The sequence below is a fragment of the Diceros bicornis genome, chromosome 18, assembly GCF_020826845.1.
Source record: "Diceros bicornis minor isolate mBicDic1 chromosome 18, mDicBic1.mat.cur, whole genome shotgun sequence".
NCBI classification, from domain to species: Eukaryota; Metazoa; Chordata; class Mammalia; order Perissodactyla; family Rhinocerotidae; genus Diceros; species Diceros bicornis.
The window spans coordinates 19,225,648-19,241,224 of NC_080757.1; the positions used below are offsets into that span (position 1 = coordinate 19,225,648).

The window sequence follows — 15,577 nt, forward strand, 5'->3', positions numbered from 1 at the left end:
ACACTCTGATTAGCAATGGTAAGAATTTCAGTGGATTCACATTCTTGCCCAAACTGAGTAGTTTTGTCAGTCTTTCTGATTTCAGCCATTCTGGTGGGTATACAGTAGTATCTCATTGCAGTTTTAATTTACATTTCTCTGATGACTAACAATTTGAAGCACTTTGTTATATGCTTATTAGCCATTTGGTTATCCTCTTTTGTGAATTTCTTGAATAAGTCTTTTACTGATGGACAAAAAAACTTTTTTTTTTTTTTTGAGGAAGACTGGCCCTGCGCTAACATCTGTTATCAATTTTCCTTTTTTTTTTTCCTCCTTTTTTTCCTCCCCAAAGCCCCAGTACATAGTTGTGTATCACAGTTGTAGAGCTGTAGCTCTTCTATATGGGGCGCCACCTCAGCATGGCTTGATGAGCAGTGAGTAGGTCTGCACCCAGGATCCGAACCAGTGAACCCCGGCCCACTGCCGAAGCAGAGTGCGCGAACTTAACCGCTGCACCACCAGGCTGGCCCCTTGATGGGCAAAAGTTCTTGATTTGTAGAAGCTCTTCATAAGATATATGATGTTTAGATACAGAATTTACAGTCTCAAAAATGTCAAGTAAAATATTTATTTCTAGGGCCAGCCTCAGTGGCCTAGTGATTAAGTTCGGTGTGCTCTGCTTCAGCAGCTGGGGTTTGGTTCCCAGGCGCAGACCTACTCCGCTGGTCAGTGGCCATGCTGTGGTGGTGGCCCACAAACAAAATAGAGGAAGATTTGCAACAGATGTTAGCTCAGGGTAAATCTTCCTCAAGCAAAAAGAGGGAGACTGGTGATGGATGTTAAGTCAGGGTGAATCTTCCTCAGCTAAAAAAAAAATAATAATAATTTTTAATGGTCTTCCTCAAATGCTAAATATTTATTTAAAAAACTGTGCTATCACATAATATATTCTGGAAGCAAGTTTTTTTTTTTTTATTCTCTCTTTTTTTTTTTTTGTGAGGAAGACTAGCCCTGAGCTAACATCTGATGCCAATCCTCCCCTTTTTTCTTGAAGAAGATTGGCCCTGGGCTAACATCTGTGCTCATCTTCCCCTACTTTTTATATGTGACGCCGCCACGGCATGGCGTGACAAGCGGTGCATTAGTGCGTGCCCTGGATCCAAACCTTCGAACCCTGGGCCGCCACAGCGGAGTGTGAGCACTTAACCGCTGTACCCACCAGGCCAGCCCCTGGAAGCAAGTTTTTTGTTGGATATATGTCTGAGGTCTGTCTTTTCATTCTCTTTTGATGAGCATTAATTCTTACTGTTAATGGTATCCAGTTTAACAATTTTTTTTTAATGGCCAATGCTTTACTTGTCCAGTTAAAAAAATCTTTGCTTATCTCAAAGTCATGAAGATATTTTCCTATGTTTTATTCTAGAAGCTTTATTATTTTACCTTTCACCTTTAAGTCTATGATCCATTTTGAATTAATTTATGTACATGTTGTGAAGTACGGTTTTTTCATATGAATACCTAACTGATTCCTGTTTACTGAAATGGCCATCCATTCCCCACTGGATTGCAGTGGTGCCTCTCTTGTAAATCAGGTGAACATATATGTGTATATCAGTTTACAGACTTCCTATTCTGTTCCATTAATCTGTCTATCCTTGTGCTGCCTCGATTACTGTAGCTTCATATGTCTCAATACCTGGAAGTGCGAATCTCCAACTTTGTTTGCCTTCTTCAAGATTCTCTTGAGTATTTTAGATCTAAACTTTTCTATTTCCATAAACTTTAGAATATTTGTCAATTTCTACAGACACATACAAAACCCTTCTGGGATTTTGATTGGGAATACATTGAATATATAGCTCAACTTGAAGAGAACATGTTAACCACATTGAGTTTTCTAGTCCATGAACATGAGAGACTGTATTATTTTAAATGCCTCAAGAATCCGCCCCGTACCACAAATTTTAGGCACAGAGCAAACAAAACCAAATCCACTGAAAAGTAATCTACTTCACAGCATCCTTAGCCGTTTCATACTCTTTAGCAGTAGAACTATTAGCATTAATACTATCTGCAGCTACACAGCATGTCTGCATTAAGAGAAGGGTCACAAGTGCATAGGTGAGCGAAGTAGAAAATATTTTGCCAGATTTTATAATAGCTCAGATTCTGACTAGACACTAGAGATAAGCTAAACAACATCAATCTTGAGAAAGTTAAACCCATTTCTATTTTCCCTAAGTTACTACATCAAGGTGACCTGTCCTTTAAGATAACGAACAACCTGTCCTGTAAGGAAAAAAATGTATAAATATGTATGTGTGTATATGTATATGTGTGTGTCTATCTCAATCAGTCAGATCACTTGAAGTCAATGAATTTGATACAGCGACTTTGAAGGTTCTGTTCAAAAGAAAATCCAAAGCCTCCCAGGGCTTTGTAGCTATTCTCTGACACATAAAAAGCCAACCAAAATTAAAATCCAACCTTCCTACAACAGCCAGGTTAATCTTCCTAAATGCCATTTTCATCATGACATTCCTTTCTTCTCTTTCTATTCAATCAAATCTTAATCTCAAAAGGCTCATCTTAAGGTTTGCCTTCTCCGTGTTTAAAACATCATTGAGCTTCTAAGTCCACAACAATTTCTCTCTTTTCCTTAATATTATGGTACTTGTCTGCCAGCATTCACCAGAGAAGCTTTAAAAAAACAGATACCTGGGCGCTGGCCCGGTGGCGCAGCGGCTAGGTGCGCGTGCTCCGCTGCGGCGGCCCAGGGTTCGCCGGTTCGGATCCCGGGCGCGCATCGACGCACCGCTTGGCAAGCCATGCTGTGGCGGCGTCCCATATAAAGTGGAGGAAGATGGGCGTGGATGTTAGCCCAGGGCCAGTCTTCCTCAGCAAAATAAGAGGAGGATTGGCAGATGTTAGCTCAGGGCTGATCTTCCTCACAAAAAAAAAAACAAAAAAAACAAAACAGATACCTGGGCCTCAACCCCAGACATTCCACTTTAGTAGGTCTGGGATGAAACTCATGAATCTGCGCTTTTTTTTTTTTTTTTTGGTGAGGAAGATTGTCCCTGAGCTAACACCTGTGCCAGTCTTCCTCTATTTTGTATGTGGGATGCTGCTACAGTATGGCTTGATGAGTGGTGTATAGGTCTGCACCCAGGATTCAAACCCACAAACCCAGGCCGTCGAAGCAGAGCGCGTAAACTTAACAACTACGCCACAGGGCTGGCCCCTGCCTGCACTTTTAAGGCTCACCTGGTGATTCTAACATACTTCTAGGTTTGGTTGCCCAGCTTTTTCCTAGGCACAGAACACAGACTGTCCTGTACTACTGTTTAACCATGCAGGCAGTCTTCCCAAAGCCCCGTTATCACAGTATTTATCACACTACTAAACTCCCTGAGGGTAGAAACTCCTTGAAGCTAATGTAGTTTAGGGATATAGGATGTGCAGAATAAATGTTTACCGAATTAATGAATATGGGCTCTGAAAAAACACAGAGACTCCAATCTTGTGCCACCTTGACCTTGCGCAAGTTACTTAACTCTAAGCTTTGGTTTTCTCCTCTGTAGAGATAACAAGCCCTATTTGACAAGATGTTTAAGGATTAACTGAATTAATGTATGTAAAGCATCTAGCATACTTTCTGATACATAGTAACAAGTGTTAAACATCTGGTCCACCCTCTTCAAAAAGGAACCATGTTTTAAACTGTTTTTGTGGGCCGGCCCCGTGGCTTAGCGGTTAAGTGCGCGCGCTCCGCTGCTGGCGGCCCGGGTTCGGATCCCGGGCGCGCACCAACGCACTGATTCTCTGGCCATGCTGAGGCCGCGTCCCACATACAGCAACTAGAAGGATGTGCAACTGTGACATACAACTATCTACTGGGGCTTTGGGGGAAAAATAAATAAATAAATAAAATTATAAACTGTTTTTGTATCCTGACATGACCTAGCACTGTACTCTGTACACAGCACACAATTAATAAACATTTGTTGCCTTAACTACATCAAATACCAGTTGCCTCTTAGACTGGCATTCCACGCATACCAGGTATGCTGGCCTTAAGATGCTTTTAGAGATAGATCTCAGAGCACAGCATAAATTCATCATGTATAAAATAGTGGTGCCATGTCATCTTCATCTCCAACTCTCTGCTTCACTTTTGAACATCCCCACAGAAACCACAAGAACTCTCTTATGATAGCGCTCAGGAGCTCTAAACAGTAGTTGCTGTGTTTTAACAGGCATGATTTTCCAAGAATTCAGTTTGTTTCTTACACTACTCACTCTGAAACTATCTTTGTAACTTAATTAGTTACTCTATAGGCATGAGTCATGAGCAAAGATACCAATATATATAGATAGCAGCCTGTTACACCACTCCTCCTTTATAAAGGAAGCCAAAATAGGTCTGAATATAACAAACCATTGAAACCCTTAGTAAGTGACTTTCTGATGCCACCTTCAAAATTTTCTTCACCATGGATATCTTTACTTGAGTCTCTGACAATGTACATATGGTTTGCACTCTTTGATGTTGGGGTGGTACTCTGGCAAATTCGAGAAATAAATAACTAAGCAAACACTAGACATCATTCTAAATCACTTCCAAAATCTGAGGAATGAGTCATAAAATAGCAACTCAAGTGAAAATTTTGAAAGTGATTGAAACAAAGACATTGCGAAGCAGTCCCAACTGACTGAAAGACAGTAATAACTTCTCTAAAAAGTTTAAGGAAAACAGATTTCAATCAATAAGATGAAATATGTCAAACCAAGGAGCTTCAAGTAAATATAAGTTTGATATTTCTAGTTTTACCAAATACTTCAAACTTTTACAAATTTCTCTCTTAAAGTGAGACCCACACTTTGGCCAAAGTTTTAAAGGTTCCTGTGCAAAAAAGCAGTCAGACTCACAAGAAATTATTATTTTTCTGATTAAGTTTTTATTTCAGCAATTAAAACAGCATAGGTTGAGTACCAAATGCAGAATGTGAGGCAGCTTTTCTTTTCACATGAAGTTGAAAACTAAGTGTCCAATGCTAACATCCCCCAGGTAAATTTTAAATATATCAAACCTTTAATTCAGGATTAGTTGAGGAAAAGCTGTCTCTCAAACCATAATAATTCTATTCGCCCATGAGTCTTGCCATCTCTAAACACAGCCATAAATAACCTATGTTACTTTAGGAACTATACTGTTTTTTAAAAGGAGAAACTTTTCCCACATCTTTAACTTAATCTCTGATTAAAAATATTAAAGGATAAAAATAAAGCATTTAAAATCAGGGGCCAATTATTTCCACTTAAATCACTCAGACTACATATTACACTCTATTTTTATGTTGAATATTAGTGTTGTTCCTCAGACAAATATTAACATTTGCTTTACATCAATTAATATTTATCTGTCAATCAATAAATCTTAGAACTCACTTAAATTTGCTCATTGTTCATAAAAAGAGTCTAATTTGCCTCAGGTTTCCAAACCCCTTAATAACTTACATGTTCCCCTTTTAACTCTCTTTTGCTCTTTACTAATACAATTAAGCATGCTAAGGCAACAGTTTATCCCAAACACCAATTTCACTTACATTATCATGTTTAAAAAAACACAACATCTTCAATTCCCGGAAGACCCTTTTGCAAGAGACCAGATTCTGGAAGACGTTGGGCATCTTTTTGAGTGCTACTCTCTTTCCATCTCTTGGATCTGTTACTGACCTAAAGAAGCAATATTTGGGAGGAGAGGAAAAAAAGAGAAATCAATTCAAAACCTTGTTCTTCAATGTTTCAGAGCATGACAAATATCTTTATTTTAAAACACTCAATATTAAATCCACTTAATAATGCCTAAGGTGTCAGTGAGAAAGAAGATAAAAAAAAAAGTGCACACCTATAAATCAAAGAGAATGTTTAGCCCACCCAACTCATTTGCCATCCTTTTCTTCTTCTTCTTTTTTTTTAAATCCTTGTCTAAATTTCTCTAAACATTTACTCTTTCTGAGAGGTCACTTACCAATACATCGGAGGTAGGAGGGCTATTAGTGGTAAAGCCATTTCAAAAATGGGGAAAGAAGTATATAGTAGAACATTAACACAACTGAGGGCAAATTAGTTTTATGCTTTACTTTCAGAACCAAATTCAAGATGGAAGAGATGTTCATTCAGATTTTATCACAGTTAGCTCAATATAGAGAACACAGTTTAAATATTTTGGTTTCGGGCCAGCCCCGTGGCATAGTGGTTAAGTGCAGCGTGCTCTGCTGCTGGCGGCCCGGGTTCGGATCCCAGGCGCGCACCAACGCACCGCTTGTCAGGCCATGCTGTGGCGGCGTCCCATATTAAGTGGAGGAAGATAGGCACAGATGTTAGCCCAGGGCCAGTCTTCCTCAGCAAAAAGAGGAGGATTGGCATGGTTGTTAGCTCAGGGCTGATCTTCCTCACACAAAAAAAATAAATAAATATTTTGGTTTCTTATATAAATGAACATCTTTTAGTAATAAAGATTTCAGTACCACTAGTAACTGAACAGTATCCCCTCCTCAGAAGTCTAAGTGCCAGCTTAGGGCTGTAGCTTCTAGGTTATGATAACCTTTTCCTTTTGTTTCTCAGCTCTTGGTATGGTAGCTGCCTCCAACAGTTACTATCTCTTTAACAGCTCAACATCCCCTTTTCTTCTCTTTTAGCTTTCTAACACCTATATAACCAATTCCCTGCATTACATTTCCCTATGTTTGAAATACTAGAGTGGTTTCCATTTTTTTGACTGGACCCAATTGATACATATTAAATCAAATAGTTAAAACAAACAAATCAATAAATTTGGAAAAATATGACCAATTGGCCATTTGGCAAATTGGTTTGCCATGAATTAACCTAAAGTTTTTTTTCCTTCTACTCATCATCCACAATCAGTTGTCCTTGTAGAATTTATTCCTGTCAGATTTATTTTGCTAGATTCCTGCCTAACATTCCCAGCTACCATTATCTTTCAGTTCCTGTTTCAGTCATCCAATGCTTTGGCTATCCCTCCCAGATTGGTGTCATTTTAAAATCTGATCTATATGTCATCAATGCCTTTATCCAAGTTATTAATTAAAGTTTAGAACAGGATTGAGAATGGATCTCTGCAACAGATACAACACTAGAAACCATCTATGAGACTGGCATCCAATCTTTAATTGTGGGTATGGTTATTCAATTAATTACTTATTTAATTAACCACAATCACTCAGCTCATTTCTTCATCTGTCCACAAAGAAATCACACTCTCGTCAAATTGCGTTCCTGAAAATAAAGCATTCTTGTTATCTACCTATTTGTCTGAAAACTATACCAAACTTCTCTATGAATTCCATGACTTCTTTATAAACTCATCTTCGTGATCACTAACTACTTCCTCTCCTAAGTGCTTGTGAAACTCTTAAATGGTGCATTCTAGTATTTTTAAACAGCATGAGGACTCTACTTTCCTCCACTGATTGAAAATTTGGTAAAACAATTAAGTATTATCATTTTTAAGTCTTCAATAGCTTGAAATGTAATTCAACCAGGCCAAGAGACCCAACACTCTTGACTGTTGCTTAAAAAATACCAACCAAAATCCACAACACTGCTTAAAATCCACATAAACTAGGAAAGTAAACTATGAAGGAAACCAAATATAATATTATATTCAGACTATTAAAAATATATTTTTTCTGCCTAAATACACCACCTCTGTAGCTAGATACTAGAAAAGAAAAATGTCAATGAAATAGCAAAGATGGAAAATTGTGGATCACATATTGCATTTCGTTGTCAATGTCTCTTGAGTCTTCTTTAATCTAAAACAGTTACTTAGAATTTGTCTTTCATGACACTGTCATTTTGGAAGAGTGTAGGTCAGTTACCTTATAGACTCTTCCACAATTTGAGTTTGTCTGGTGTTTTCTCATGATTAGATTCAGGTTATGCGTTTTTAACAGGAATAACATAGAACTGATGTCTTCTCAGTGCATCACATTAGGAGGCACACAATGTCAAATTTTTCCCATTACCTGTTGATACCTTTGATCACTTGGATAAGGTGTTTGTCAGGTTTCTCCACTGCAAAGTTACTATTTTTTCCCCTTTGTAACTGTGTAAATATTCTATTCCTTATTAAACTTTGACCCACTAACTTTAGCATCCATTGATGATTTTTACCTGAATCAATTATTACTACGATGGTTGCCAAATGGTACTTTAATAATTTTAATATTTCTAATAGCTAGCCTGCACAATAAATATTAGTTTTAAAAAATGACTAAATTGATTTAACACAATGCCCCTTCCAAAGGCCTCATACAGCAATACTTCTTCCCAACTTCTGACTTCTTGCCAGTCTTGACCCTACTGTGGTGAGGAAAGCTGCTCTAAGATAAACCCACTCCAGGCTCAAGGTTAGTACTGCGCCTTGTAATGTTTTACAGTAAAATCCACAAAGCCGCATTTTATTTTATTATTCATGCAAAAGCCAGTCATGCCTGTGCCTGATAACAATATAACTCTAATGAATGTGAATGGCAGTGCAGTAATTTCACGCCATGTTGAATTTGTTCTCTCTTAACTTGAGGTAGCAGATGCTTTAGTTCAGCACAAACAGTACCACAGAACACAGATAAGTGTGGAAGCCTGTTACACAGGAATTCTTTTATTTTCTTTGTTACTGAAAGGCTTGCTGTGCTTAGTTTCTTTGCTGCTGCAATACCCTGGTTATTCCAACTGCACTTGTTAATGAAGCTCCAGCTGAGGAGATAAATGAACAACATTTAGGGCAACTTCCCTCATTTTAGAAAAAAGGAGCCATCCTTCGACTTACTGGTCAGTTTCTTTCTCTACTAAATACTGGATGCCCTAAATAAAACAGTGCATCTGTCATTTCATCTGATTACCTTCATAAGCATTCAAGTTAAACTATCAGGTATTTACTTCCAAAGTTTTAAATTAATTTCTAATTCTACAAACACTATATCAAAAAAAAGTTTTAAGGGTTGTGAGAAAGAATCCTTTCTTACATCTGCCTAGAGTGCATCAATTTTTCTCTGCAGTCAGAATACAAGCTGAACTGTTTTTTAATCAGCCAGAAGAATCCACAAGCCATTCTTCAGGGAGATATAGAGTCAGTCAAAAGAGTACAATACCAAAACAGGAAGCTTTTTAGATCTGGTGTGGTCGTTTTGTTGTATTTTCTTAATCCCAGGAAACTGTGACCATTTGCCCTAAATCTGCTTAAATTACTGACAAGAGAAGGGTTGGAATGAAACACAAGTGAAACTTACTATTGGGAATACTTTCCCAGGCACTAGAATGTTACATTACAACATCTTTAAATTAGTATAACCAGTCAACAAGAATCTCCAAGAAATTATATGCTCCTCATTCATTTTATGTCAAGAATCTTTCCCCTACATGTTTTAGCAGTTCTAAAACTCATGTTTCTGATACAGGTTTTTAACTATTCCAAGCAAATAAATAATTTATAATGTGAATGCTTCAACTTGGATTAAGAAAATCAAGTTCTTCTATTTACATAAACTTGTAATCAGTGATCCTCTATTTTTTGCTATATATACTACAATTACTACATCAACTGTACCAATACTGTAGGCATCTCAGTAACAGAACCTGCTAACTAGACTCTAAATATTTAGATTATTGCTTTCACATTCATTTTGAAATTCATTTCCTTAAAAGTTATTTTTACTTATATTTAGATTAAGTCTGCCTGAGAAAACAATAGCAAAGTATGAGGCAAAAATTTTGACAACAAATAAGTCTAGAAAATGTATCTTATTTGTACCTTAGTCCTTGTTATATGTTCAAGGACATCACAGGTTAAGGAATAAGAAATTTATATTTGTCTCTCTGGCCTTTAAACCAGAATTTTAACAGGCTATAGTTTGTGTGCTCTCTGACATAATTTACAGAGTTGCACACTATTTAGAAGAACCAACCTTATAGGCTTCCCTGCCCCCGCCCCAAAACACATAAAAAAGGGTTCTCATCTTGCATATTTAGAAAATTTGTTCTCTCAGTTGGGGTTTTCTGATGTTTATGTTTATCCAAATTTGGTATTTGCTGAGTTAGCTCTATACATAAAAAAGAGATTTTTTTCGTTTTTTTCAGATACTTTTAATATGATCCCCAAACTTGTTAATCTGATATTATAAGGAAAAAAGGCCCTATACGATAGCTAAACCGAAGCAGTGAAATAGTTCAGTCTTCTTCTCATATCCTAACATAATACTATTGATCAGAAGCAGCAAAACATCTACATTTAACTGAAAGAGTTAAATATGAATTTAAACATCCTTTAACTCTGCGTTTAAATAAGTATAAATAGTCATGATCCCAGCAGATGAGAGACAGCACTGGGCCATTCTGATAAGGGAGGAGAAATAGGGAAGAGGCAAGCCATCCAATATCAAGCTGTCATATTTATTTTCAAAGACTTGTTACTAGTGAATAAGATCTAACTTTTAAGATCTCCTCAACTCCCCACCAGTAATCATTGGTTAAGGTATAATACAGGTGAAAAATCATTTTATGCTAATTGTTGTTGTTTAGGAATATTTTATTGTTCTTTAGACCATAATTAATTGGTTCTATCCTTAATGCAGATATGGGGAAGATCAGACACTCTTCCTCCTCAGTCACTGTCAAATATCTCTGTGAGGAGTCTGACTTGTGGAAAGTTGCCACGCTGTCTTTTCAGTGGGGATTTTCTCATGTTAGATGGTGAGCATGACACAGCCTAGTCTGCTAAGTCTAGGAAGTTTTCATGGCTCACTAGCCACAGTCCCCTCCTTAGAAACAGACCTATGAATATTGTATAGGTAGGAAAACCAGTTGCAATGAAGGAAAAGTTTCTGTACAAAGCCACAAAGGAAAATAATTCACAACTGCATCTCCTTCTTGCATTTAAACAACTTTGGACAAGAAGAGGTTACAAAGGGTAACCAAGACTAAAACTATGTCACACAAAAATGTGTTTGCTTTTAATCCCACTGATGACTCCCTGAAGCTATGTGTTCAGTAATAGGAACCCTGAGCAATATAAAGATTTTTTTAAAAATTAAAGAATGGGAATTTTTGTTGCACATTAGGTTTATAAATATAGAAGCCACTAAGTGGAAGAAAAGGACAGTTTTATTCACACAGAAGGTTTACAACAGTATGGCTTTGCCAATGTCAAAAATCGTAATGAATTTAGGATGTTCATATCATAAGAAAAAAATTGTTTTTAATTGCCAGAGAGAATGCTTTATCATTTAATATTTTAGTGGCTAAGCTAATATTTTAGTAATTACTTAACATAAAATGTAAGTCCCAATATGCTATTAGTTAAAAGCAAACTGAACATACCAATAGTAAAAAGTCATTTATAAAATAAAAGGGGAGATTTGAATATGGCTTAGAATTATGAGTATAAATTAAATGGCCATATTTTCTAGAGATGTAAACTTAAGTATATAGAGGTGAAATGACATTAGATCTAAGATTTGTTTTAAAATACTTAAGTAATAAGGATTGCTGAAACAAATGAAGCAAATCTTGATAATTGTTGAATCTGGGCGATGGGTATAATGGGGTCTAACTATTCAAAAGTAAAGAAAATGTATGTTTGACATTTTTCAAAGAAAAAAATTGAAATGAAAAAAATTTTTTTTAGTAATTTTATTATTTCTTTATTTTCCCCCCAAAGCCCCAGTAGATAGTTGTATGTCATAGCTGCACATCCTTCTAGTTGCTGTACGTGGGACGAAGCCTCAGCATGGCCGGAGAAGCAGTGCGTCGGTGTGCGCCCGGGATCCGAACCCGGGCCGCCAGCAGCGGAGCACGCGCACTTAACGGCTAAGCCACGGGGCTGGCCCCCGAAATGAAAAATTTTAAAACTACTATTTATAATAATATAAAAAGTATCCTATATCTGGGATTAAAGCTAACAAAAGCTATGCAAGACTTCTACACAAAAGACTAAAAAATATTATTGAGAGAAATTAAAGACATAAGTAAATGGAAGACATACTATACTCAAGGATTAGAAAACTCAATATTGTAAAAATTTCACTTCTCCCCAAACTGATTTATAGATTCAGTGAAATTCCAATCAAAATCCCAAAAGGTTTTCTTTTTGTGGAACTAGACAAATTAGTTCTAAAGTATTTATGGAAAGGTAAATATGCCAAGACAGCTAAGACACTCTTGAAGAAGAATAAGGTGGGAAAAATTGCTCTACCAGATATGAAAACTTATTATAAAGCTACAGTAACTTAGTATAATTTTGGTGCAATAGACCAATGAAATAGAAATATGACCCAGAAATAGACTTTCACCTATACAGACACTTGGCTTATCATAAAGGTGGCTCTGCAGATGGAAAGATTGTACCTTAAGCTATTGTTTCTCAGCTTCAAACCCACCCACCTAAACAGTGCTCTTTAATACTGGGGCTAAGACTTTGCAAACCATATTTTGGTTTTGCCAACTAGCTCCATGTTAGGCTCTGCCAATAGCCAGCTTTAGGGATGGAGGAAGAAAAAGGGACTTGCTCCTTCCTGTGAGCTTTCTGTCTGTCTCTTATTTCTGTGTCAGCCTATGACAAAGCAGTGGTAGTGCCGTCATAAAACAGCAGCTGAACCCAGTTTATAGTTTTCCCAACACTCACAGAACCAGCCTCACTGCATCCTCCACCCCAGACGCAGCACTAGTGAGCTAGTATCTTCTCCTTAGACATCTGAATTTCTGTAGCATGGGGTTCTAAGTCTTAATAATTCCAACCTCTTCCCTTTATTCCTCCAGTTGTACAGTGGTAGCTGCTACTTCCATGATACCTAGTGTTCTCTTCTTGTCTTTTTAGTTACCTACAACTTTAAACTTTAGTCACAAACAACTTTACAGCCAATCAGCACTTTTTTTCCATACTAAACTTTTTTTAAATAATTGGTATAGTTTCCTTCTCCTGATTGGACCCTGATGGATACAACATTCTTTTCAATGTATGGTACTGGAACAGCTGAATAGCCATATGGAAAAACAGAATGAACCTTCAACCCTACCTTACTCCATAAACAAAAATAAATTCCAAGTGGACTGTAGATATAAATGTGAAAAAGCAAAATCATACAGCTTTTAGAAGATAACATGTAGAAGAATATCTTCATGATATTGAGGCAGGGAAAGAATTCTTCAACAGGACACAAAAAGCACTAATCATAACAGAAAAAAATTGATATATCTGACTACTTTAAAATCAAGAACTTCTTTTCATATCTGTACATTGTTAAGAGTAAAAAAGCAAGTCACACAGTAGAAGATGACTACGACACACAAATAAGGAACAAAGGGCTCTTATCCAGATACATACAGAACTCCTACAAATCAATTTTTAAAAAGGGCTTGAATAGGAATTTTACAAAAAAAGCTAATCCAAAAGGCCAATAAACACATGAAAAGGAGCTTAGCCTCATTAGTCATTTGGGAAATGAAAATTAAAACCACAATGAGAAAGTACTATATAATCACCAGAGTGGCTAATATTTAAAAATCTGATAATACCAAATGTTTGGTGAAGATGTGATGCAACAGCAATTCTTATGTACTGCTGCTGGGATGTAAATTGGTACAATCACTTTGGAAGATAGGTTGGCTTTATACACTAAAATGAAGATATGTACACTGTGACCCAGCAATTTGACTCATATACCCAAGAGAAATGTGCACACCTATACACTGAAATACATACAAGTGTGTTCATGGCAGCAATTTATTTGTAATACCCTTAAAACTGGAAACAACTCAAATATCCAAGAACAACAGAATAGATAAATTGTTGTATATTCATATAGTGGAATACTCTACAGCAATTAAAATGAACTACCGCAACATGCAACATAGATGAATTCTCACAAACATAATTATGAACAAAAGAAACCAGTCACAAATGAATAGATGCTGTAAGATTTCATTTCTATAATATTAAAAATGTAAGCACAGTTGAACTCTAATGTTTAGGGATGCATATGAAGGAGACAGAAACTATTAAGAAAGGAAGTAGTTACCATAAAAGTTAGCACAGTGATTATCTCGGGGGTGGGGAGGAGATAATGATAGAGGGGCAAGAGGGGACTTCTGGGTGCTGACAATGTCTTATTTCTCACATTGATGGTGGCTATAGAAGTGTGTACTTTGTGATAAATCACTGAGCTGTATATTTTATTTTGTGTACATTTCTGTATGTGTGTTATATAACTAAAAGGGTAAAAACAAACTACACAGTTACATTTTTGAGCATAAAAAAGCAATTTGGGGGCCAGCTCAGTAGCACAGTGGTTAAGTTCGCGCGCTCCGCTTCGGTGGCCTGGGGTTGGCGGGTTCAGATCTTGGGTGCGGACCTACACACCACTTGTCAAGCCATGCTGTGGCAGCATCCCACATACAAAATAGAGGAAGACTGGCACAGATGTTAGCTCAGAGCCACTCTTCCTCAAGCAAAAAGGGGAAGATTGGCGACAGTTGTTAGCTCAGGGCCAATCTTCCTTACCAAAAAAAAGAATGCAGTTTAGATTGAAATCTGTATAATGAAAAATTTTTCAAGAGGATGATTCTTTCCATTATTTTTCATACAGATACACATCTATACCAGCCCAATGGATTTTGTCCTATTTTTCCCTTGTGCCACTGGTTCATTCTGTAGGGAGGAGTATACATAATACCTTTCTTATGTTTTGGTAGAATTCCAAAGGAATTTGCTTGCCTAAAAAAATAAACATTTTCAGTACACAAGAATATGCTATTAAGAAACATTCCACAGGAGAGTGATGTCAGCAGAATTACAGCAGAACTATCGCCCCATCCCTAATCTAATCACTATATCCTAACTTCTTCCATTGTGAAGCAAAATGCTGAAGCAGCTACAAATATATAGATGTGCTTCAGGTTTTTAATTAGTTAGCCTTTTAAAAATAACCAAACCCCAAAATATTGCAAATACAAGACAGGAGGCAGGACTTCCAGCTGTGGCAAACTGAAGAGGTCAGCAAATCCTCTCCCCCTCAAACAACTATAAAACTGTCAAAACCAACCATTTCAGGGCTCCAGAAAACAACCAAAGTCAAATGCCAAATTTAAAAGTGTTTATCTTTGAAAAATTGTGGAACTCTGGGTAAGGACAGCAGGAGTCAGTGGCATTATTGCTTGGGGCTGCTCCTTACCTACCTCCCTTCTCCCACCCAAGCATAGCCCATGCAGTCATTGTACCTGGGCAGGCCTGGCCACGAAAACCAGCAGCTTCACTGCCAGAGGTCTGTCGATGTAATTAGAAGTGGAGGGTAAAAACCCCACAACCCAGTGGCATTGAGAGTAAAAGCATTAAACTCAACAGAGAAAGCCTACAGCTCTGCTAGCATGAGGCTGCTGTCCCAGCTGGGAAGAGGGGTACACTAACAGAAATCCAGAAATTTAACAAGGAAATTCTGGAAATGAAAGCCACAGCGGGCTAGGTAAACTCTCCCCACATCCCTGGCTAACTGGAGGCTGCAAGTATGCTCAGAAT

At 37.2% G+C, this 15,577-nt stretch overlaps 1 protein-coding gene across 2 annotated transcripts in view; it reads right to left on the reverse strand.

Moving 5' to 3' along the window:
• The window catches only part of NLK (nemo like kinase), a 167,751-nt gene that overhangs the window by 62,949 nt on the left and 89,225 nt on the right, over window positions 1–15,577 (reverse strand). For both annotated transcript variants that reach the window (XM_058560286.1, XM_058560285.1), the window contains exon 2: window positions 5,592–5,721. In XM_058560286.1, the coding sequence (XP_058416269.1) occupies window positions 5,592–5,721 (130 nt within the window). The remainder of the gene's footprint in view (window positions 1–5,591; window positions 5,722–15,577) is intronic.